Source organism: Hypanus sabinus, chromosome 7, assembly GCF_030144855.1.
Source record: "Hypanus sabinus isolate sHypSab1 chromosome 7, sHypSab1.hap1, whole genome shotgun sequence".
NCBI classification, from domain to species: Eukaryota; Metazoa; Chordata; class Chondrichthyes; order Myliobatiformes; family Dasyatidae; genus Hypanus; species Hypanus sabinus.
Window position 1 is genome coordinate 167117406 of NC_082712.1, and position 26712 is coordinate 167144117.

The 26712-nt window shown below is 41.3% G+C and overlaps 1 protein-coding gene across 1 annotated transcript; it reads right to left on the reverse strand.

The window, feature by feature from the left end:
- Positions 1-897: 897 nt before the first annotated feature.
- zgc:153993 (uncharacterized protein LOC767645 homolog) lies at positions 898-22437 on the reverse strand. The gene is made up of 6 exons (XM_059976064.1): positions 22301-22437; positions 11939-11987; positions 10737-10898; positions 7246-7381; positions 4570-4671; positions 898-1284 (listed from the first exon to the last, which is right to left on the reverse strand). The coding sequence occupies exons 1-6, from the start codon at positions 22353-22355 to the stop codon at positions 1183-1185; spliced, it is 606 nt and encodes a 201-aa protein (XP_059832047.1). The 5' UTR covers positions 22356-22437; the 3' UTR covers positions 898-1182.
- Positions 22438-26712: the final 4275 nt, after the last annotated feature.

Here is a 26712-nt window from a genome sequence, read left to right on the forward strand (position 1 = left end):
TCTCCAGCTAGAGGATGATGAATCTGTGAAATTCAGTGGCACAGGCAGCTGTGGAGATCAGGATATTGAATGTGTTTAAGACAGAGGTTGATAGGTTCTTGGTAAATCTGGGAGTTATACAGCTCTCGTTACATGCTCATGCAGTTCAACTCTTTGAGTGATTATGCAGAAAGTTTGAAGTTAATAGCTCATCTCCTTCTACCTTAGGTCACGAACTTATCAGTCACCCCTGCTGTGGGCTACTTCTGGAGGTCCAAGACGCCAACTTCTACAAAGAAGGGATCCGGATGCTGCATGACCGCTGGACTAAGTGTGTAAATGTAGGAGGGGACTATGTTGAAAAATAAATGTGCTAGGTTTTCTAAAATTGGCTCCTCCTACTTTAGGCCACAAACTCATCAATCACCCCTCGTATATTCCGCACATTAACAATGATCATGACTTTGAATGACATAGAAGTTAAATTAATGCACATTGACCAAAGGCAATGTAGAGATCATCCAAAGAAAGCACAGATAATTTAACAATGAAGATAGAATCATTATTCTCAAACAAGAAGGCATGAAACTAAATAATCTATAAGCAAAATGAGCCAGAATTCTGAAATAAAGGCATACAATCCTAGGGATGTTCAGCATGTGAGAACTAGACAAGAGGGCATTGAACAGGTTAAAGAAGGTCTTGGCTCAAAACATTGGCTCTTTATTCCTCTCCATAAATTCTGGCTGTTCGGCTGAGTTCCTTCTGATTGTGTGTGTGTTACTCTAGATTTCCAGCATCTGTGGAATCTCCTGTCTACTTCTCCTCTCGCAGATGCGGCCCAATCTGCTGAATATTTCCAGCATTCCTGTTTTTGTTTCACACTTACAGTTTTAACAAGAGTTTCACTTCCACATCTACTTAAAAAGATTTTTAATACAAATTCCGCAAAATATAAACATCTTGGAACAAGTGATCCACCGTAGACAGAAAAATCCATAAAATAATTCATAAAAGCTGTATATAAAATTAAATCATGTAACAAGGATATATGTAAAGTTCTCCAATATTGAGCATATCCGTTATTAACAATCGTTTCAAGTGTAACAGATCTTTGCAGACATTCCCTCGTGAACCACTGAATGTTGCAGTCTGTATTTTCTATAGGAAGCAATCACTCAAAATCAAACTGGAGTGCTGACCTTAGGTCAGTTTCAAAAACACCAAAATGCCAGTGATTACGCCCGCAGAGAAGCCGACGAATGTTGGCCACGTTGCATTCCCGAAGTATGAAAAGATCGTCTCCTAAACAAGAAGAAAAGCAGCTGGTGAATGAATTGCAAAATTCTGAGCATAATGGACTTGGCCTTGCTTAATTCCGCCTGCCACTCCCCTACTAACTTCATGCGGACTCTTGTGCATTTAATGGTTCTTCAACTCCTGAATCCAGAAGTTTGGTTATGAGGGGTAGAGATACCTCACAACAAATCAATCTCTACTAACAGCCGTCACCAGAATGCCGTAACAGCCAATGACAGCCATTGCTGCCAAAGGTCTTTGAACTATTTTTAAACATTACTGACAGTCAAGAACCATACAAAGAAAATTCGATTAGATTTTAAATGAACTAAAAATACTGTGTGTAATAGAAAAATAATGAAATAATTTGTAATATTTATATCGTAAGACACAAGAGCAGAATTAGGCCATTTGGTCCATCAAGTCTGCTCTGTCATTCCATCATGGCTGATTTATTATCCCTCTCATCTCCATTCTCCTGCCTTCGCTCCATAACCTTTGACACCCTGACTAATCAAGAGCCTATCAATCCCCAGTTTACATATACTCAATGAATTGGCTTCCACAGCCATCTGTGACAAAGAATTCCACAGATTCACCACTCTCTGACTAAAGGAATTCCTTCTCATCTCTGTTCTAAATGGATACCTTCTTTTCTAAGGCTTTACCCTCTGCTCCTAGACTCACTTACTAAAGGAAAGATCCTCCCCAGATCCATTCTATCTGGGCTTTTTAATATTTGACAATTTCAATTAGATTTCACCCTCATTCTTCTAAACTCCAGCGAGTACAGGCTCAGAGTCATCGAACACTCCACGTACATTTACTCTTCATTCCTTCTCCAAGGTGCATGACTATACATTTCCCTACACTATATTCCATCTGCCACTTTACCCATCTTCCCAAGCTGTTTAAGTCCTTCTGAAGACTCCCTGCTTCATCAACGCTACCTGCCCCTCCACCTATCTTCATATCGTCTGCAAACCAGTCCATAAAGCCATCAATTCCTTTATTCAAATCATTGACGCATAACATATAAAGAAGCGGTCGCAACATGACCCCTGGGGGACACCACCAGTCAGCCAACAAGAAAAAGCCCCTTTTATTCCCACTCTTTGCCTCCTGAAAGTCAGCCAATATTCTATCCATGCTAGTACCTTTCCAGTAATACCATAGGCTCTTATGTTGTTACCTTTGGAATGCATCTATCCTGCACCTTGTAAATGACCCCCAGGAACTCCAGCCATTGCTGTTCTGTCATCCTTGTTAGTGTCCCCTTCCAATCTATTTTGGCCAGCTCCTCTCTCATGCCTCTATAACTCTCTTTACTCCACTGTAATACAAGTTTAACTTCTCCCTCTCAAACTGTAGGGCAAATTCTATCATATTATGATCACTGCCTCTAAGGGCTCATTTACCTTAAGCTCCTTAATCAAATCTAGTTCATTGCACAACACTCAATCCAGAATTGCCTTTCCCTTAGTGGGCTCAACCACAAGCTGTTCTAAAAAGCCATCTCATAGACATCACACAAATTCTTTCTCTCGGGATCCAGCACTAACCTAATATTTTCAGTCAACCATCATATTGAAATCCCCCATGACAACCATTACTTTACACTTTTTATGTGCTTTCTTTATCTCCCATTGTGATTTGTAACTCACTTCCTGGCTACTATTCAGAGGCCTGTATATAAATCCATTAGGGTCTTCATACCCTTGCATTTGCTTAACTCTTACCCACAATGATTTTACATCTTCCAATCTTTTGTTACCTATTTCTAAGGGTTTAATTTCTTTTTTTCAAACTAACAGAACCTCCCTCTGCCTACCTGCCTGTCCTTTTGATGGAGGGTGTATTCTTCCAATTCTGATCTTCTTTCAGCCATGACTCCTCGATGCTCACATCATACCTGTCAATCTCTAACTGTGCTACCTTATTCCGTTTACTCCCCATGTCACACTTCAATTCATCCCACTGACTGCAGCTGCAACTTTGCCCTATCATCTACCTGTCCTGCCTCACAAGCTCACTACACACTGCATCTAGTTGTATACCAACTGCCCAACCTCAGCCATATCAATTCAGTTGCCATCCAGATTGGAGAAGACAATCTGTTTCAGAGGTATAAATGGCTTAGATGAAAGCACAGAACATAAGATTGCTAAATTTAATTAATCTGGTTGAATGTTGCCATAGCAACAACCTCTCACTCAATGTGATCAAAACCAAACAGCTGATTATTGATTGACAGAGAAAACAACTGGGGTCCATGAGCTAGGCCTGAATATGGGATTGGAGGTGGAGAAGGTAATTTGCATTATCACATATGCAAATCTGTCCTGAGACCAGCACATACGTGCCATCACAAAGAAGGCACAACAGTGCCTCTACTTTCTTAGAAGTTTGCAGAAATTGGCACTTCATCTAAAACTCTGAAGAACTTCTATAGATGCACAATAGAGAGAATCCTGACTGATTGTATCATGGCCTGGTTTGGGAACACCAACTCCCAAGAATGGAAAATGATTCAAATAATGTAAATACAGACCAGACCATCACATGCAAAGCCCTATCCACCATTGAGCACATCTAAAAGGAGTACTGCCAGAAGATAGCAGCATCCACTATCAAGGACTTGCACCATCCAGGTGATGCTCTCTTCTAGCTGCTGCCATTGGGAAGAAGGTACAGGAGCCTTAGGTCCCACACCACCAGGTTCAGGAAGAGTTATTATCCTACAATCATCAGGGTCCTGAACCAGTGGGGATATCTTTACCCACCTCAATGCTGAACAGATTCCACAACCTATCAAGGACTCTAAAACTGTTTGCTATTTATTTACTTTTCTATTATTTACATGATTTGTCTTCCTTTGCAAATTGGCTGTTTATCAGTCAATTTCATAAATTCTATTGTATTTCTATATTGTCCTATAAATCCCTGCAAGAAACAAATCTCAAGGTAGTATATGTGATATATATGTACTTCGAAGTTCATACACATACTATACTGAGGATCATTTTCTTGTAGGCATTCACAGTAGAACAAAGAAACACAATAGAATCAATGAAAAACTACACAAAACAAAGACTGATAAACAACTGATGTACAAAAGAAGATAAACTGTGCAACTACAATATATAAAGAAATACATACTTACATATATATACCCCGACCATGGCAATTTATTTGCAAACATTTTGTTACCATACCAGGGGGCATCATCTCTGTGGTCTCACCCACCATTTTCCTTGAAGGTCTATGCAAACTATCAATGCATCAACTCACCCATCCACCCTGTTGCTCAATCCATGGGATCACACGGACTTGAATCAGATCTAAAGACCAGTTTATTATCTGTTGAATCAAGGCTTTCGCACTTTTTAGGGCCTGCAAAAGAGGGCAGAATTATAAAAAGTAGTATCAGAATCAGTAACAGGTTTAATATCAGCAGCATATGTTGTGAAATCGGCTGTCTTTGTGGCAGAAGTATATATAAAACAAATTAAGTATGTAGTGCAAAAGTAAAAATAAAAAAAAGGTAGTGAGGTAGTGTTCATGGGTTCAATGTCCATTCAGAAATCTGATGACAGAGGGACAGAAGCTGGTCCTGACTTATTGAGTGTTTGCCTTCAGACTTCTGGATCTCCTTCCTGATGGTGACAATGAGAACAAGGCATGCCCTGAATGTCTGGGATCCTTAATGATGGACACTGCCTTTTTTGAGTTATCACTCCTTGAAGATGTCCTGGATACTATGGAGCTGATTAAGTTTACAATTCTCTTTAGCTTACTTTAATCCTGTGCAGTAACCCTTCCATACCAGACTGTGATGCAGCCAGTTAGAATGCTCTCCATGGTACATCTGTAGAAATTCTCAAGTGTTTTTGATGATATACCAAATCTCCTCAAACTCCTAATGAAATATAACTTGTTCATCCCTCAATCTGTTTATCTGCTTCTGATTTTATTGGTTCCTTTTACTTGCTGATTTTGTGTGGGATATGACTCTGTTATCCTATGCATTATTCATAACATGGTGATCAGGTGCTAACAGGCTTTCGATTGGGGGATCACATCCGACACTAACTCTTCTTCTGTGCAATCTCTAACCGGAGCATTCCACATGGGTGGGAGGTAATGGAAGCAGCTGCAGGGGACAACATCATCATTTTGAGACCTGGCCTGGGTCTACAATTCTAAGGCTCTGCTAGATCTCACTAGCCTCCCTAGTATCCAAGACATTATCAAGGACCAGTGCCTCAGGAAGGAGACGTCCATTATTAAGGACCCTCATCATCCAGGGCATGCCTTGTTCCCATTGTTACAATCAGGGAGGTGATACAGAAGCCTGAAGGCATATGCTCAGTGATTCAGGAACAACTTCTTACCCTCTGTCAAGTGTTTTCTGAATGGCCATTGAATCTGTGAACACTACTTCACATTTTTAAATATACAGTATATTATTTGTTTTTCCACTATTTTAATCTATATATACACAAATACTTACTGTAATTGATTTAATTACTAATTTACTAATTCGTTTTTCTCTTTCTATATTATTGTGTATTATATTGAACTGCTGCTGCTGAGTTAACAAATTTCCTGACACATGCTGGTGATATTAACCAGATTCTGATTAATTGCATATGTAATGTAAATGCCTCCACCCTTCACTGGTGTATTGCAATCTGAATGTTAAGGCCCACAGAGAATGAGATGGTGAATATTTGGAATTTATTGATTCATTGCCGTGGAGGGCAAGTCATTGGATATACAGAGGATTCCAGTTAATCGAGTAATTGATTAATTGGGAAGCCATTTATTTGGGCCAACACTTTAAAGAACAAAAGCAAATCGAGAAAATGACTGGGATTCCCTTTGTTTATTTGGGACACTATGCCACTTAATTGGGGCAGGAGACTGCTGCCGAACAATTTCTAACTAGAATCATTCTTGTGCACTCATATGGCTGTTTCAGACACTACACCATGCTTGGAGCAGTTTTTAACTAGCATTAGTTGTGTGCATTTGTGTACAAAGCACAATGATTTTTTTGTCATTGATTGTTGGTGAGAAATAAGCAAGAAGACAATTCTGAACCTTTTTGCTCACCGTGTTTTCAAGAATTCAGGCTTGGAGATGCCAGAAATGGCTGGGAGTGAAAATAAAATAATTTCAATACTTCAACAAGTTAGGACCTATGAAGATTTTGAAAGTATCGACGATTACCTTGAATGTTAAAATGAAAATTTGCAGGATACAATCATCAAAAGGATTGTACAAAGGCACCCCATTATCTGCACTGATTTTGTTCATTTACAGTCAATCAAAAGAACATGGCAACAAACACTGTATTAATTCCTCCGTCAATAAATATTAGGAACTAATACAGTTTAATAGCACTGTAGCAGTACTCAGAGTGTTCTAATTTTTTGTTTTTGTCAGTTAATTACTCAAATGATGGTTTGTCTTTATGATACCTTTTTAATTATTTCCTTGAAACCTTGGCTAATTGGGGCAGCCACTTAATCAGGCCAAAATCAACTGGTCCTCATTAATTGGAATCTACATATTTAAAGTGGAGTATGATAGGTTCTTGTTTAGTAAGGGTGTCAAAGTTTACAGGGTTAAAGCAGGAGAACAGAGCTGAAAATAATAAATCAACTGTGATTGAATGGTGATGAAGCCGCATCAACTAAATTATAGAATCTATAATCTGGTGCCTGATACTTGTAATTAGCCAAAGAAGTATATATTATGTCATCAAATCATTATGTATTTTGCCCCAATGGAATGTACATTGGTGTTAGTAATGGTTTATAATTGCCATGTCAATGGGCTGAATGGACAACCTCTATTTCTATGCCTTATGATCTTATGGAATGAATTTAAAGTCTTACTTATCAGCTAAAAGCTTATTTATTCCATGATTTAGCATGCTTTGCAGTGATTTCAACTTACTTTAAAGACAAGCTTGCCAGCAAAATAGAGGAAGGTCACAATTCGTCCCCAGTTCAAGTCTTCTGCAGTTAATATCTTCACAGCTACTTGATGCAATACATCTCGGATGTCGTCAATGGGAATTACATCGATTACACTAGCATCAGAAAACATTAAAGAGAAGTGTAGTTAGTTAGGTAGATAACTAATCATACCTGCAGATGTAATTTTTAAATCAAAGCAGGAAACACATTGAAAACCTTTCAAAAAGTTTTTCTGCATTTGCAGTCTCAATTACCTGCTCAATTCCTTCAGATTAGATGGTTAAGAAGGGATAGAAGATCATTGCCATCTTTAGTTAGTTTAGACAATATACCAGCAAGGAGGTACGATACAAATGCAAATACATTTGTTAGGTTTCATTGGAATACTGTTCATGATTCTACTCAATACATAAGGAGAAAGTCTACTCAACACAGAATCGGGATCATGTTTATTGTCACTAACATATGTTGTGAAATCTGTTGTTTTGTAGCAGCAATACAGTGAAATACATAACATATAAATTACAGTATATAGTGTATTATTTCTGTTTTTACACTATTTTAATCTATTCAATATATATTATTGAATAGATTAAAATTCAATTCAATTATATATATTTACTAATGTATTTTATATATACTGTACATACATACACTTACTGTAATTGATTTACTTAATTTATTTTTCTCTTTCTATATTATTTGCCTGTCCATCCCTTAATATAAATCATGAACGTCATGTGCTGTTGATCACAACTTCTCCTTCCATCAATTTGTCCCGTCTCTGCAAGATGTTCGAGCTTCTCTTTCCTCAGTACATACGTCAGAAATTCCACCTGCCTTTTCCTGATTGATGATATCAGCTCTCTTCTTATTCCGGCTTTCTGCAACACTTCCTCATTTGGTACTCTGTCCTTCCACCATATTTTCATCATTCTTCTCAAGAACCACATTTCCACAGCTTCAAGCTCTCCCTCATTTTGCTTAGAAATTGTGTAACATTCGCTTCCATATGTCAGTGTGGAATGAACGTAGTGCTACAATACTGAGTTTCGTACCCATAGAAATTAGGTTATTCTTTAGTATCTTGCTCAAGAGCTTGAATGTGTATTTAACAATCCCAGTCATCCTCCTAACTTCAACATCAATCCTACCATCAGATATTATCGTGCTCCCTTAGTGTCTCATCTTATGTGTTTGTTTAATTGTTTCGTTGTCCACTTTCAGTTCCCATTTCTGTATTTCATGCTCCTTTGTGACAACCATACATTTGGTTTACTTGGAGTTGATGATCAATCCTCTCTTTGTACTTTCTTCGATGACTTTTCTACTATTTCTTGGAACCTCTCCTCAGAAGTAGCTGACAGCACTATGTCATCAACGTATCACGGATTGTTCGAATTGTATTCACAAATTATATGATGACACTTTGATAATAAATTTACTTCAAACTTTATTTTTAATTTTGCTTCCAGTCTGGTTCTGATAAGGCCACTGTACAACCTGAAGATTTTACCACAATTGAAACAGGATGTATTGGACTTGTTTGAGAGGTGCTTCCACTGTTTAGAGTGGGTATCTTTGTCCTCTCAACACAAATATATTGGTTTGTCAATGTATTAAAACCACCCTGATACATTCCTCCCACCATCTGTTGTATTCACATGAGGCACTACTTCAAGAAGACATGTATCATCAGAGATACCCACTGTCCAGGCCTTGCCATCTTTTTGCAACTATCATCAAGTAGAAAGTACTGCAGCCTGAAGCACCACATCACCAGATTCAGGAACAGCTACCAATTCATTTCTTGAACCAACTTGCACAATCCTAATCACTATCTCAGTACAGCAACACTATGATCACTTTGCACTGTAAAGCACCGTGTTTCTAATTATATTCTTTCTCACAAGAACTGTGCATAATTTTTATTTAATTTACATTTTTCTATCTGTTTTCTGAATCATTGCTGCTGCTACTACTTAGCTTTTCATTGCATCTGTGCTTACGTGTGCTTACGCACATGACAATAAACTTGAGAACTTTGATAAGTTCTCAATGCCACTGCCAATGCTCTTTATATACAGTTAAGAGTCACTGGCCAGACTTTCCTAGAAAATGTGCTGACCCTTTAACCTGCTCCAAGATCAATCTAACCCTTCCTTCCAACATAGATCTCCATTTTTTCATCCATGTGCCCATCTAAGAGTCTCTTAAATGCCCCTAATATATCTGCCTCTACCACCACCCCTGGTTGCAAGCTCACATATCTACAACTCTCTGAATAAAATACTTGCCTCTGATATCGCCCTATACTCTCCTCCAATCATTTTAGAATTATGCCCCCTTGTAGTAGCCATTTCTGCCCTGTGAAATAATCTCTGGCTGTCCATTTGACCAATGCCTCGTATCATCTTGTACACCTCTATTAAGTCACCAAATTCTAAAAACATACAGTTAGGGTTGGTAAGTAGTGGGAATGCTGTGTTGGTGCCCGAGCATAGAGAGACTTGTGTGCTGCTCAATGCAATCTTCATTAATTTGGTTTCAAAGTTGAAAATAAATCCATTATCAAAGTACATATTAGTCACCATGACTAACCCCAAGATTCATTTTGTTGCAGGCATGCTCAAGAAATCCATAATGGAATCCATAATAGAATCAATGAAAGACCATTTGTCTTTTGGTCAGACAACAAACTGTGCAATTACAAAAAAGAAAAAAATAATAATAAATAAGTAAGCAATAAATATCAAGATAATGAGATGAAGAGTTCTTGAAAACAAGTGAAGTTATCCCCTTTGGTTCACAGTCATAAGTGTAAAGCGAGTAGAGCAGGGAACTAAACAGACAGCCTTTTGGTGCACCTCTGCTGATGGGATCGTGGAGGAGAAGTTGTTGCCAACCCCAACTGACTGAGGTCTGCAAGTGAGGAACTCTAGGATCCAACTGCACAAGGCAATATTGAGGCCAACAGCCTAGAGCTTATTGATTACTTTTGAGGGGATGATGGTATTGAATAGAGCTGTAGTTGATAAAGAGCACCCTGATGTACATAATCTTTACTGTCCAGATGTTCCAGGGTTGAGTGAAGAGCCAATGAGATGGCATCTGCTGTGGACCTGTTGCTCCAGCAGGCAAATTGGAGCAGATCTAAGTCTCACCTCTGGCAGGAGTTGATATGTTTCATCACCAACCTCTCAAAACACTTAATCACTGTGAATGTAAGTGCTACCGGACGATAGTCATTGAGGCAGGTTACCTCGTTCTTCTTAGGCATCGGTATAGTGAAGTCTGCTGGAAGCAGGTGGGTAGCTCAGACTGCCAAAGCGTCACAAAATTACACATTTCCCTGCATGCTTCGATGCACGTGTGACAAATAAAGCAGATCTTATCTTTAAAAATGTGTTAAGTCAGTTACTACGAAGCAATAAAGTAAATGCATATGTCTACACTGTTGTTACTTACTGTTGAAGTTCAGTATTTTTGTCCAACTCATCACCAATTTTCTTTAAACTTTTACATATCTCCTTAATGCCCGGCTCATTAATTTCACTTGCGACCCCACCGACATCCTCTGGGCTTAGTTGCACTTCTGGATCCTCTTCCTGGATTGTCTCCAGAACAAACCTGCACAAAGATTTTTTTTAAAAATGAGCGAGGTGTTCTGTAAAATTCTAACACATTTGGTACATATGATGTCCCATTTTTTTCCATCCTCCTGCATTATTCCAGTAGCTATTTTGAAGGACACCGGGAAGTCTTCACTAGTGTGAGATGCATTTTTGAAATAGTTAATGCTGTAGCCCATCCACGCCAAGGTTAAACGTGTTGGGCATTCAGAGATGCTCCTCTCCATTCCACTGCTGTAACGTGTAGTTATTTGAGTTACTGTCGCCTTCCTGTCAGTTTGAACCAATTTGACCATTCTCCTCCGACCTCTTTCATTAACAAGGCACTTGTCACCCACAGAACTGCTGCTCACTGGATTTTTTCTTTTGCCTTTCACACCATTCTCTACAAATTCTAGAGACTGTTGTGAGCAAAAATCCCAGGAGATCAGCAGATTCTGAGATACTCAAACCATCCCATCTGGCACCAACAATCATCTACAATCTGTTTCCTTTGGCACTTTCTTCGTGAGAAGTAAAACAGTAGATACAACATATTAACACATTTCAATAAGATTCTGAAAATTTGAGCATGCTAGAACGTTTCTCTTCAGAGCAAAGGAGAATGAGAGGCAACTTGATTGAGGTGTATAAGATTATAAGAGGGACAGCCAGAGTGGACAGGTCAGCAATGCAGTAGACATTCTTTTAGGATGAGTGGAGGAAAGATCAGAGGAGATGTCACAAGTAGGTTTTTATTTTACACAGTGATAAGTGCCTGGTGGTAGAGCCTGATAGATTAGGGACATTTTAAGGGACTCTTAGATAGGTACATGGGTGAAAGTGGGTTGTGTAGGTGGGAAGGGCTAGATTTATCATGGAGTAGGTTAGAAGATCAGCAAAACATCATGGGCTGTACTGTTCTATGGTCCAGTGTTTTCTAACTCCCTCAGCTTGTTAAAACCTGAAGATTTGCATTTCAAAAAGAATTAAAGTTGGCGTTCTGCTTCATTAACTGATTAGCAAAAAAAAATCAAACTGTAAAATGAAGTTACACACCTTCGCATGATAGCTCCTGATTGTCTGCGTAAAGTTTCATTGTTCGAGCCTGAAAATAAACACACATAAGAACATTGCAATCTCTGCAGATAGATGACATGGGTTATATCACCAATGGTTATAGGAGTTAAAAGCAACTTATGGTGGGATTCCAAGGACAATATGAATATAAGTATGCCAAGACTCTTTTGTTTTTATGTTTTATCTTCTGTATTCTTTGCAATTTTTTTTGCCATTGGCATGATTTTTGTTTGCACATGGCGGGAGGTGGTGTTTGATGTTTTCCTTTGTACGGGTTCTAGGATTTTCGTTGCTTTGTGGCTGTCTGTGGAGAAGATGAATCTCAAGGTTATTTACTGCATACAAACTTTGCTAACATACGTACTTTGAACTTTGAACAATATTCATGGTGCAGGATACATCCCCATTCCTGGAGCTAGTGTGATTATTACCCTTAATGAGAATCATGTGCATTTGGATGCACAAGGTTCAGCAACACGTTGAAAAGCATCCAGTGAAATTCAACACCACTAATCTTGTGGTAATACAACACTGGGTGTCGCGCAGTGCTGACTGAAGCAGGGAATGATATCCTGAGTATGTACATCCATCCCGCACACCTCAAACATTCGCTCTTCTTCCCTTAGTCCCAGCAGACAGAAGATACAAAAGCATGAAAGCACATCCTAAGGCTGTCATAGGCTACTGAATAGTTCCTTAATACAATAAGATGGACTCTTGACCTCAAAATCTATCTTGTAAGCAACACACACAAAATGCTGGGGGAGCTCAGCAAGCCTGGCAGCATCTACGGAAACGAATAAACAGTTGACATTTCTCATCCAGACCCTTCACCAGGACTGGAAAGGAATGGGGAAGATGCCAGAATAAGAAGGTTCAGGGGGAAGTGAAGGGGAGAAGTACAAGCTAGAAGGGGATTGGTGAAGCCAGGTGGGTGGGAGTGAGGAGGATAAATTGATTTTTCTTCCATAGATGCTGCCTGAGTTCCTCCAGCATTTTGTGTATGTTGCTCTGTATTTCCAGCATCTGCAGAATCTCTTGCGTTTATACCTTGTAATAATCTTGCTGTTATTCTGTTATTGTTTTACCACACACTATGTCATGGGAAAGCAGTACAGAATAACCATATAACATATAATAATCACAGCACAGAAACAGGCCATCTAGGCCCTTCTAGTCTGTGCCGAATGCTTACTCTCACCTAGTCCCACCGACCTGCACTCAGCCCATAACCCTCCATTCCTTTCCTGTCCATATACCTATCCAATTTTTTTTTTAAATGACAATATCGAACCTGCCTCTACCACTTCTACTGGAAGCTCATTCCACACAGCTACCACTCTCTGAGTATAGAAGTTTCCCCTCATGTTACCCCTAAACTTTTGCCCCCTAACTCTCAACTCATGTCTTCTTGTTTGAATCTTCCCTATTCTCAATGGAAAAAGCCTATCCATGTCAAATCCCCTTCATAATTTTAAATACCTCTATCAAGTCCCCCTTCAACCTTCTACGCTCCAAAGAATAAAGACCTAACTTGTTCAACTTGTAGCATACTGGTTAGTGTAACCAGGGTGCAATTCCTGCCACTGTCTTTAAGGAGTTTGTACATTCTTCCCACATCTGCGTGGGCTTCTTCAAGATGCTCTGGTTTCCTCCCAGAGTCCAAAAATATATGGGTTACGGTTAGTAAGTTGTGGGCATGTTACTTTGGTCTGGGAAGCATGGCGACACTTGCAGACTGCCCCCAGCACATATTTGGACCATGTTGGTCATTGACACAAACAACACACTTCACTGTAGGCTTCAATGTTCAGGTGACAAGTAAAGATAATCTTATTTTGATCAATGCACTGTGTAAGGATTTGACCCACGTGAGCAGTATGTACTGCACTTTGGTAACATGTGACAATAATGAACCAGTTCCAATCAAGTCAATAGAGTTAAAGTGGATCTTTTAAGTCCATAATTTTGGAGAGAAATATATAAAAAAAGATGTTTCCATGAACCATGTACAATCTTACCTGTCAGGATCTGCAGTATCTGCCTTGTGTACCCAGAAGTGTTGACTATTTGAATGGAGACTACCTCAACACCAACTATTTGGTGAAGAAAGCAAAGCAGTGTCTCCACTTCCTGAGACTGAAGCGAGCAAGGCTCCCTCCCACAATTCTAACCAAGTTTCACAGGAGCACCACTGAGAGTGTCTTACCCAGCCGCATCACCGTCTGGTATGTGAATTGTTAGGCATCTGACTGCAAGTCCCTCCAGGGACTGAGAGAGGATTATCGGGGCCTCTCTCCCATCCACTGATATATCTATCTGGAGTGCTGTGTACACAGGACGCTAAAATTGTCAATTATCTCTCCCATCTCTCCAACAGTCTCTTTGACCCTCTACCATCAGACAGAAGGTACCATAGCATGAAGACAAGAACTGCTAGTATGGGAAACAGCTTCTTCCCCCAGGCCAGACTTCCTGCCACCAACCAGGGTTCATCATCTGTGAAGAACCAGGAGCATTATACTGTTTACTTTTCAAACTTGTGTCACAAATGCACCTTATTACTTTTTGTGTGTGTGTGTGAGTGTGAGTGTGAGTGTGAGTGTGAGTGTGAGTGTGAGTGTGAGTGTGAGTGTGAGTGTGAGTGTGAGTGTGTGTGTGTATGTGTGTGTGTGTGTGTGTGTGTGTGTGTGTGTGTGTGTGAGTGTGTGAGTGTGTGTGTGTGTGTGAGTGTGTGTGTGTGTGTGTGTGTGTGTGTGTAAGTTAGATGAACAGTGTTGTGCACCTTGGTCTGAAGGAATGTTTACAGCATCAGAGAAAATCTGCTGATGCTGTAAATCCAAGCAACGCACAGCGACACGCACAATGCTGGAGTAACTCAGCAGGTCAGGCAGCATCTGTGGAAAAAAAAACAGAGACCAGGCTGTGTTCTTCTCCATTGATGCTGCCCGACCACCCGAGTACCTCCAGCATTGTGTGTCCGGAGGAATGTTGTTTCGTTTGGCACGTGCATGGTTCAGTGACATTAAACTGAACTTGACCTTGAACAGTGATGATCAGTATTGTCTGCACAGCATTTTAGGCCCACGTCAATGTGATTCTCAAATGTTCTGCTGGCCAATCAATGCAAAGGGGATTAGAAAGAGGGAATAAACAGTGACCAGTTATTAAAGGAAGGCATTGTTCATAAACTCCATAGCTGTTGCCTGCCCGCTTGCTGCTTTATCTGATTTTATTTTTGCTTTCCCCAGTGATGTCTAAATCCCACCAATAAGCATAACCAAAAATGTCACGTTATTCAAATACTTTCAGAATGCTGGCCAATCGTGCAACTGTTCACATATCTTGATACGCAACCAGGTCACAATATGCAAAATTAAGATTTTGAATTTTAAAAGTATTTCCAGTTCCAGAAGATACAGTACTTAATGTCATTCTTGATGTCTGCAGGTCAAGAGAGGAAGGAGTGCAAGAACTTATGTCAGTGTGCACTTAGGCCAACATCCATGAACACGCTCTGAAGAGAAGGTTGGAAAAGTTGGCGAATAGCATTAGTGAGGAGAACAGAGGCATACAGCACAGAAACAAACCCTTCAACCCAAGATGTCATAGACTCAGAGTTATACAGTACTACAGCACATAAACAGGCCTTTCGGCCCATCGAGTTCATGCCAAACTATCATTCTGCCTAATCCCATCGGCCCACCCCAAACCATAGCCCTTTACACTACTCCCATCCACGCACTTATCCATGACTCTCCAAGCTAGTCCCATTTGCCTAAGTTTGACAGTCAGATGCCCAGAGCAGGTTCACTGGGCTGATTTCAGAGATGAGGTGGTTAGACTATGAGATTGAGTCGCCTGGGACTGTACCTGCCGGAATTCAGAAGAATGACAGGAGATCTTACATAAACATATAAAATTATGAAGGGGATAGATAAGGTAGATGTAGGAAAGTTGTTTCCACTGGTAGGTGAGACTAGGACTAGGGGACATAGCCCCAAGATTCGGGGGAGCAGATTTAGGATGGAGATGTGGAGGAACTGCTTTTCCCAGAGAGTAGTGAATCTATAGAATTCTCTGCCCAGTGAAGCAGTGGAGGCTACCTCAGTAAATATACTTAAGACATGGTTGGATGGATTTTTGCATATTAGGGGAATTACGGGTTATGGGGAAAAGACAGGTGAGTGGAGATGAGTCCACAGCCAGATCAGCCGTGATCTTATTGAATGGTGGAGCAGACTTGATGGGCCAGATGGCCTACTCCTGCTCCTATCTCTTACATTCTTATGTTCCTCCCTTTCCAAGCAAGATAGCTGCCTAAATGCCTTTGGAACATTGCAGTCGTATCTGCCTCTACCAGTTCCTCTGACAGCTCATTTCAAGTGTCCTCCACCCTCTGTGTGAAAACATTGCCATTCAGCTCTCATTTTTTAATCTTCTCCCTCTCACATTAAAAGTATGGCCTCTAGTTTTAGACACCTCTCCTCTGGGGAAAAGACTGTGGTCATTCACTTTATCCATGTTCCTCTCCGCTCAGTCACCGATGTTCCAAAGAAAGATGTTCCAGGCTGTTCACCTTCCCCCAATAACTCAAGCTCTCCATTCCTGATAAATTCTCATGAGTCTTTTCTGCATCTCTGCCAGTCTAATGGCATCTTTCCCATAGCCAGGCAACCAGAACAACTCCAAGGATGGAAAGGAAGCAGAATTAGTCCAGTCAGACCTACGGGTCTGCTCCACAATTCAGAAAGATTTTGTCCAATCTTTTAACCACACTCCTATATTAACCCCATATCTCTAGATTCTCTCAAAACTTATAAATTCATTGAGCTCCATTTTGATGAGAATCAGCAATGGCATCTCCACAACTTCATGCATGAGGAAACTTTGCATCTCGCTCTCAAATGAGCAAATCCCCATTTTGAGGCAGCGACTCTCAACGTTAGACAATCTAGGGGAAGGAAGCATCATCTATGTTCTCTACCCTGTCAAGCCTCGTTGGATCCTTGAACAATTCAACGAGAACACAGCTGGGTACGGCAACTGCTCTGCCCGTGAACGCAAAAAATTGCAGGGGGTCGAGGACATGGCTCAGCATATCACGGTAATCGTCCTCCCCTCCACGGATTCCACCAATGCTTCCGGCTGCCTCGATAAAGCAGCTAGCATATTCAAAGACCTAATCGACTCTGAACATTCTCTCCTCTTCCGCCTGCCATCAGGCGGAAAGCAGAGGAGTCTGAAGACATGTTTAGGGACAGAACAGCCCTACTGTTATAATTCTACTAAAGCCTCCATGTACGAGATGGAATCCTAACCTCACAATCTACCTCATTACGGCCTTGCACTTTATTTCTGCCTGCTTTTTTTCCTGTTCATTTTGCTGTATTTGCTTTCTTGCCGCTGTTCTGTTATTGTTGTTTGTGTTCTGTGAACATTTATTTATTTATTGTTTATTGAGATACAGCACCCTTCCCTTGGACAACATCGGTGGTGAGGAGAGGGGAAGGCTTGCAGAATGGGCAACTGCCGGTCTCCCATACAACCCTGCCCAGGCCTGCGCCCTGGAAACCTTCCAAGGCGCAAATCCATGGTCTCTCGAGACTAACGGATGCCTATTGAGATACAGCGTGGAATTGGCCCTTCCAGCCCTTCAAGTCCCGCCGCCCAGCAATCCCCCGATTTAATCCTGGCCTATACACAGGACAATTTACAATGACCAATTAACCTACCAACCAGTACGTCTTTGGCCTGTGGGAGGAAACCGGAGCACCTGGAGGAAACACATACGGTCACGGGGAGAACGTACACACTCCTCTCTGGCAGCGGCAGAAATTGAACCTGGGTCGTTGGTACCGTGAAACGTTCTGCCAACCACTACCCATCATGCCGCCCCATGGTTGGCATTCTATGTTGGCATCAGAACGTGTGGCTTCACTTGCAGGCTGCCCCAGCACATCCTCAGGTTACAATGGCTGTTAACCTAAATGATGCATTTCAAAGTTCAAAGCAAATTTTATTATCAAAGTCCATAGGTGTCACCATATACAACCCTGAGATTAATTTTTTGTGGGCATACTCAGGAAATCTATAAAATAGGAACTGTAACAGGATCAATGGAAGGTCAGCCATCTAGGGCATTCAACCAGAGCACAGAAAACAACAAACTGTGCAAATGCAAATATAAATAACTAGAAATAAACAGCAAGAATATGAGGTGAAGAGCCCTTGAAAGTGGGTCCATCAGTCATGGAAATATTTCAATGATGGGGCGAGTGAAGTTGAGTGAAGTTATCTCTTTTTATGCAAGGCTGAGGGGTAGTAACTGTTCTTGAACCTGGTGGTGTGAGTCCTGAGGCTCCTGTAACTTCTACCTGATGGCAGCAGCCATTGTGTACATTGTGTATGTTTCAATGTATAGTAAATTTTATAAATTAATGAACCTGAATCTGCACTGTAACTAAAACACCATATTCTGCATCCTGTTATTGATTTCTACCACCTTGATGAACTGATGTAATGAAATTATCTGTATGGATGGCATGCAAAACAAAGTTTTTCACTGCGCATAAAACATAGATCAGTACAGGGCTTTCGGCTCATAATGTTGTGCCAGATCAATTAAATTAGTAACCAAAAGACCAACTAGACTGATCCCTTCTGCCTACATAGTGTCCCTAGCTTTCCATTCCTCTCTCATTCATGTGCCCATACAAACGTCTCAAAAAAATTCCTAATGTGTCTGCCTCTTCTCCAATCCCAGACAGCACATTCCCGTCCAACACTCTCTGTGTAAAACAACATACCCCTCATAATTACCCTCTCTCACCTTACATACATGCCCTCTGGAAAAATATTCCAACCCTGGAAAAAGTATACTGTCTGTTTACTGCCTCTCATAATTTTATGAACCTTGGTACATGTGACAATAAAAACCAAGTTAGCAACGCATCTAATTTTTCTCGACTCAAAAGCATAGTTCCTGTTTGACTGTTCTCTCTTCAAATGGTAATACCACCATACCAGTAATCAATCTGGTAAATGTTGACTGCTCTCCTTCTATCACAAGCATATCCTTCTTTGGGCAAGGAGACCAGACCTATGCACAACAATCTAGGGCGTGGCTGACCAGACCTTTTTATTATTACAGCCAGTAATGTCGAGAAGTAAGAAGAGCAAAGGTGGCAATTATATTACATGAATATGAGAGTAAAGTGCTTACTGGAACTGAATTTGCATAGTCACAGTTAAATCAGTTCTATTTATCTTCTCACAGGATCATAGAGCACTACAGCAAAGAAACAGGCCTGATGAGGAGTTTCAGCCCGAAACGTCTACAGTACTCTTATCCATAGATGCTGCCTGGCCTGCTGAGTTCCTCCAGCATTTAATACGTGTTGCTTAGATTTCCAATAGCTGCAGGTTTTCTTTTGTTTGTCCTTCAGCCTATTTAGTCCATGCCAAACTATTGTTCTACCTGGTCCCATTGACGTACATCGGGACCATAATCCTCTATACGCCTCCCATCCATGTACTTATCCAAATTTCTCTGATGTGTTGAAATTGAGCCTGCATCAAATTTGACAGCTGTGTGAGCTGGCATCTCACACAATCTTCTAAGTGAAGAAGTTACCCTTTCACCTTTAACCCATGACCTCTAGTTCTAGTCTCACCCAACCCCAGTGGAAAAAGCCAGCTTGTATTCACCCTCAAATACAAAATAATTTATATACCTCTGTTAAATCTTCCCTCTTTCTCCTACGTTGCAGGGGATAAAGAATTGCAAAAAAGGATTAGAACAACTTAAGAGTCAACTTCCTTGATTGTTCTGCAGTCACACGTAATGAAGGCACTGAAGATAGCAGATGCTGGACATCGGAGCAGCACACAAAATGCTGGAGCAACTCAGAAGGGTCGGGCAGCATCTATGGAGAAAAATGGACAGTAGACATTTCAGGTCAAGACCCTTCAAATGGACTGAGTTTCTCCAACAGATTGTTTGATGCTCCAGATTCCACCATCCTTTTATCCCATTTTCTTTGGTATGATACAGTTTCCATATTCAAAATTCAAAATTGTTTATTGTCATTCTTCAGGGCACATGTGTAAAGGAGAACGAAATGACTGTTACTCCAGGTCTGATGCAGCATTAAAAAAAATCATAAAAAACACAATAAAACAAAAGCACAATGTACAATGCCTATGTGTGGCTTTATGACTGGTTTAAAACACATCCTGCTTCACTAGGCAGGTTCCAGGTCCAAGCATTTCACTGCAGAATTCATCCATATAGAATTGACATGTCTATTCCACTGTAATAGAACATAACTCTTGTACAATAAAAGGCTCTCTTGACCTCACAATCTACCTCATCATGGCCTTGCACCTTGTTGTCTGCCAAAACGCTTTTCCTCTGGAACACTAAATTCTGTTATTGCTTCTCCTCAGTACTAAGTTGATTATTAATCATTTTAACATTTGTATGGACTGCAACATGATTTTCACTGTACGTTTCTCAGAGCATGTGACAATCATAAACTAACATACAAAACTGGGAATGAATCTTCACAAGACCATAAAATGAAAGAGCAGAATTAGGCCATTTGGCCCATCATGGCTGCTCCGCCTTCAATCGTGACTGATTCAATTTTCTGCTCAATCCCCTTCTCCTGCCTTTTTATGTCAGTCTTCACCTTGGACGACACCAGCGGTAAACCAGCAATTTTAGAGGGCCAGAGAACAGAATGGTGTAGTTACTATTACTGACGAGAAGGTGCTTGGGAAGGTAGATAAGTCACCTGGACCATATGGACTACACACTAGGATTCAGAAAGAGGTTGCTGAAGAAGATGTGGAGGCATTAGTATTGATCTTTCAAAAAATCATTAACTTCTGGAATGGAGGACAGGAAATTTTCAATTGCCACTTCACACTTTATGAAGGGAGGGAGGGATAAGACAGGAAATTATAGGCCAGTTAGTCTGACTTCAAGATACAAGAGTCAATACACATTACTAAGGATGAGAATTCTGGATACTAGGAGGCACAAGATAAAACAGGCTGAAGTCAGAATGGTTACCTTAAAAAGAAATTTTGCCTGACAATTCTCCAGGAACTTGTTAAGGAGAACCTATTAACTTTCTACACGCAGTATAGACAAAGGAGAGGCAGTGAATGTTACTTACTTGAATTTTTGTCAAAGACTATGGGGAAAAGGCAGGAGAATGGGATTGAGAGGGAAAATACATCAGCCATGATCCAACGGAAGAGCTAATTGGATGGACTAAATGGCCTAATTCTGCATCAATGTCTTATGATCTTATGGTCCCAGTAACTTCTGTTACACTTTTACTCAAGAACATATCAACTTCAGCTTTAAAGATATCCAATGATTTGGCCTCCACAGTACTTAGCTACAAAGAATTCCAAAGATGCACCACCCTCTGGATTAAAAAAAAATCCTCCTCATATTTGTTCCAAAGGGGCGGCCCTCTATTCCAGGCTGTGCCCTCTGGCTCTAGACTCTCCGACTATTGGAAACACCCTCTCCACCGATATTGTATCCAGACTTTTCAGTATTCTATCCGTTTCAATAGGATACCTCGTTTTCCTAAACTTCAGCGAATACAGACCTTGAGCCATCAAATTCTACTCGTGCATTAACCCTTTCATTAGCGGTATCATTCTTGTTAAACCCTCTCTGGAAAATCTCAGTGGCTAAAAACGCCTCAGTATTATTATTCTTGCTGTTGTGTACTAGAGCTCTGGAAATAATAGCTCACATTGCACTTGACATCCTTACTACCGACACCAAGCTGCAAGTTAGGGAATCCCACATGAGGACACCCAAGTCCCTCCGCAGTTCCAGTCTCCGAATTCGCTCCCCGTTCAGATCTTGTGGGACGTGGAGAGACCGGAACAGACTCAGCAAACACACGGTGCAGCCCAGGCAGCCTAGAAATCAGGATGATGGGTCCCGGACCCGAAATGTCAACTGTCTACTTCTCTTCAGTTGCCTGATGAGTTCCCTCGACATTTTACCGGTCAAGACCAGGTAAGGGGATCAGAATTTTATCCTCCAAGGCCCCGGGCGAACTAGATGAGTTTACCTCCCAGTGGTGAAATTAGATAACTCAAGCCCTACTTAAATACTGAATTTATAATTACAGAGATTTACAGATCAACGCCTGCGATTACCAGCAGCATGGAGCCTCAGACACTTGACCCGGGACAGTGGGGCTCCCGGTAACTCTGCTTCATTGCAGGGGGACGCCGGGCTGGCATCGGCAGCAGCCCATACGAGATCTACCCCGTGTCTTGCCCACTGGATTCACTCACCCGGCGCTACCCTCCGATTGTCCCCACTGCCCGACGACCCATTGAAGCTGGCCATGGTCCGAACGCGGCTGCTTTAACACCAGGAAGCTTCACAAATAACAAAGTCCTTCCGTGCTGGAGTCCGTGTGAGATCACGTCTCACGTCACCGCACCGAAGGGGAATTTTCCCTCCGTCCAAACTTAAAACTTCGGTAACTCCTGGCCAACCCCACCCCGCCTTCCATTGGCTGCTGGCTGCCGGCTCCTGGGTCGGCCCCGGTTTCCCCCCGTTTCATTGGCTCACCGAACTGTCAATCAGCAAGCTCGCAAGTCAAGTCCCAACAAGTCGGAGAAAATGGTTGAGTTAACTGTCCGCTCTCTTTTACACACATGAAAAGAAGAGAATTCAAAATTACTGCGATATAAATAAAAACATTATCAGAAGGAATAGGTCCTGACAACTGATAAGGAAATAAGAAATCTACAAGAGACTGCAAATGCTGGCATCTGCAGCAACATTCAATATATGTAGGAACTCAGCAGGTCCGGCAGCATCTGTGGAGGGAAACGGACATTCAATGACTGGCTGTACAAATGAGGTGCTTTGACCAGAAATGTTGTTTGAACGCCCAAGTTAGTGCGGTCATTTTGGTTGTTATTCTATTATAGATTTATTGAGCAGGCCCACAAGAAAATGAATCTCAGGGTTGTATATGATGACATGTCTGTACTTTGTTAATAAATTAACTTTGAACTTTTCTATTTTTCTCCATGTACGTTGTCTAACCCTCTTGAGTTCTTCCAGCTTTTTGCGTGTTGCTGAAGGAAAGAAAGAAGTTTGGGTGCTAAAAAGATTTGTCCAGCAATGTGCTCAAGCCTTGATTGCTGACCCAATTTACCCACCTAGTCAGAAGCCTTCTAGCCATAACAAGGATTACCAATCAATTCTCTGGCTCAAACCCCGTTTTCGTCCTGAGTGCCGATGAGTGTTGGCCTTTTATTCCTCTCCATAGATGCTGCCTGACCTGCTGAGTTTCTCCAGCATTTTGGGTGTGTTTCTCTGGATTTCCTGTATCTCTTGTGTTTAGCATCTTATAGTAGCAGTTTTAAAAAAAAACCTCGGTAATTTATTACTGTCACATACGATTATAAAATATAGAAGCAGAATTAGGCCATTTGGACCATCAAGTCTGCTCCACCATTTCATCATGGCTGATCCAATTTTCCTCTCAGCCCCAGTCCCCTGCCTTCTACTTGTAACCTTCAATTTTTGTCTTTTTTCTCTCCCATTTAGAAAATAGACTACACTTTTATTTTTTTCTACCAAATTACATGACCATGTACTTCCTGGCACTGTATCCCATCTGCCACTTCTTTGCCCATTCTCCTAAACTGGATCCTTCTGCAGCCTGTCTGCATCCTCAACAGCACCTGCCCTTCCACCTGTCTTTGTATCATCCATAAACTTGGCCACAGGGCCACCAATTCCATCATCCAAATCATTGACATACAATGTAAAAAGAGTGGACCCAACACAGACCCTGGGGAACACTACTAGTCACCAGTAACAAAGCTGAAAAGGCCCCCTTTACTGCTGCTCTTGGCCAACTGCTGATCAGCCAATGCCCTATGCAAACTACAATCTTTCCTGTCATACCATAGGCAGCTTCATGTGTGGCACCTTGTCAAAGGCATGCTGAAAATCCAAGTACACAACATCCACCGATTCTCCTCTGTCTATCCTGCTTGTTATTTCTTCAAAGAATTCCAACAGATTTGTCAGGAAAGATTTTCCCTGAAGGAACCACATCTTTAACAATCAACTCCAACATCTTCCCAACCTCTGATGTCAGACTAACTGGCCTTTAATTTCCTTTCTTCTGCCTCACTTCCTTGTTGAAGAGTGGAGTGACATTTGCAAGTTTGCAGTCTTCTGAAACTATCCAGAATCAATTGATTTTTGAAAGATCATTACTAATGCCTCCACAATCTCTTCAGCCACCTCTTTCAGAACCCTGGGGTTTACACCATCTGGTCCAGGTGACTTATCTACCTTCAGACCTTTCAGTTTCCCTAGTAAAGACAACTTCACTCACTCCTGCCCCTGACACTTTTGAACTTCTGGGTTACTGCTGGTTTCTTCCACAGTGACGACTGAAGCAAAATACTATTCATCTCTTCTGCCCTTTCCTCATACCCCATTCCTACTTTTACAGCATCATTTTTCATTATGATTTCATTATCATTAGCAGCTCCAAGATATAGTGAAAACTTTTTGTTTGAAAGCCAGATAGACCATGCATAGTAGACAAGGGGAAAAAAATGCAGAACTGAAAAGGTCGGGTATGGGCCAAATCCAGGTGGCAGGGCCCAGGCCCGAGAGCATATCAAAGCAGTGGTGTTTGTGTCCAAGATTGAGGAACAAACTGAGGTCTGCAAGATTTAAGCACTGGGCCAAATTGTAAAGGTCAAAGTGTCGGGGCAGAGGCAAGGGACAGACAGCTCAGGTTTACTCATCTGGGTACCGTACTGAGGCTGTGGCCTGCAACCAATGAGCTCCTGAGTCATCAGTGGGGATGACTGGTTTCATGCCTGCGGGCTCCCTTCCGAGAGCTTCAGCTGTTTGCTTGCTTTTGTTTTATGCATGAATTTGTTTTCTGCATGGCGCATGTTTGACAGTCCTTTTTAAAAATAGGATCTATTGTTCCTTTATTTTCTGGCTGCCTGTAAGGAAATGAATCTCAAGGTCATATATAGTATATGCACTTTGATACTAAGGGTTCTCTGAAATTTGAACTTTAAACTTTAAAAATAATGCAGGCCTGTGTGTTACTAGAATATAAAATGAGTAACAAGTCATAACAGCACTTTACAGGAATATAATTAGATTTTAAGAACAAGCTGGCATTTGGCCAAACTCTGCAAGTCAGGAGGCACACTGCGTAGGCGAAGGGAGAAACAAGCATGTGAAGTCCAGGATTTCTTGTCAGCACGAGGAGTTCTAGTGTCCACCCCATCGCAAACATTAACTCCACAGTTGTTGTCTGTCCTGCTGAATTCCTGCAGCATTTTTTGTATTTTTTAAATTTCTGCCTATCGCAAATAGAAAAGGTGGATGGTTACAGTATTTTTCTTTCCAGGGTAAGTGTGTTCCAGACTAGAGGGCACAGGTTCAGGGTGAGTGGGAAAAGATTTTAAAGGGGTTTAAGGGGCAACTTTTTCACTCGGGCAGTGGTGGACGAAAGACTCAAGGATTCAAAGAACATTTATTATCGAAGTATGTATGCAGTACAGAACCCTGAGATTCGTCCTTCCCACAGACAGCCACAAAACAGAGAAAACTCTGGAACCCATTCAAAGAGAAACATCAAACCAGCACCCCTACCCCTGTGCAAAATAAAACCAAATCACACAAATGGCAAAACAAAAGTGAAAAGCACAAAATATAAAATACAAAATCGAAAGAGTCCAGGCATGTTTAGTTTAGCTCAGTTCTAGTTCAATCTAGTGCCAAGTCATTCAATATATGGTAAAACGGCCAGAAGGAGTGGTAAATACGGGTACAATTACATATAGTCATTTCTACTATAGCACAGAATCATGCCTTTTGGTCCATCTAGACCATGTCAGACACAGCAATGAAACCCACATCAACCACTTGTATTGGCAGCTCATTTCATGTTCACACCACGGTCTGAGTGAAGAAGTTCCATCTCTGGTTCCCCAAAAATGTTTCATCTTTCATGCTAAGCCTTTGGCCTCTAGTTCTAGCCTCATACAACCCCAAGGGAAAATGCCTATCTATACACCTCATAATTTTGAATGCCTCTTTAAGAATTCCCCCCATTCTCCCGTGCTCTAAGGAGTAAAGGCCTGACCTATTACAGTTTTCCCGACAACTCAGGTCCTCAACTTGAAAGCATCATCCTCCTAGTTATCATCTAATTGTTCTAATTATTGTCAAATTGTTCTAATTAATGTCGAACTCCTTCACTCCATCCACAACAAGCAGAATCTCTCAGTGGTCAGCCATTCTAATTCCGCTCCCCATTCCCACTCTGATACGTCAGCCCAGGGCCTCCTGTGCTGTGTCAATGAGGCCACTCTCAGGATGGAGGAGCAACACCTCAAATTCCATCTAGGTAGCCTCCAACCTGATGGAATGATCAGCCATTTCTCCAGCTTCCAGTAAGTTTCTCCTTTCCCCACTCTAGCTCCTTTCTTACCTCTTGTCTTCCCCTCACCTGCCTATCACCTTCTCCTTTACCCTTCCTCCTTTCCTTTCTCCCATGGTGCAATCTCCTCACCTATCAGGTTCCTTCGTCTCCATCCCTTCACATTTTCCGCCTATCGCGCCTCCCCTCAGCTTCTCACTTCACCCACTGCCTCACCCACCTGGACTCACCTATCACCTTCTAGCCTGTCCTCCTTCT

Bases quoted from the DNA above. Each gene is read 5' to 3' on its own strand.
- zgc:153993 (XM_059976064.1), bottom strand. From the start codon at position 22,355: ATGGCCAGCTTCAATGGGTCGTCGGGCAGTGGGGACAATCGGAGGGTA. The intron at 10,899-11,938 runs GTGTGTAACTTC...ATCTTTGTGCAG, and splicing joins TCAGGAGCTATCATGCGAAG to GTTTGTTCTGGAGACAATCC. The intron at 1,285-4,569 runs GTGAGTTGATGC...CTTCTTGTTTAG, and splicing joins TTGAGCAACAGGGTGGATGG to GAGACGATCTTTTCATACTT.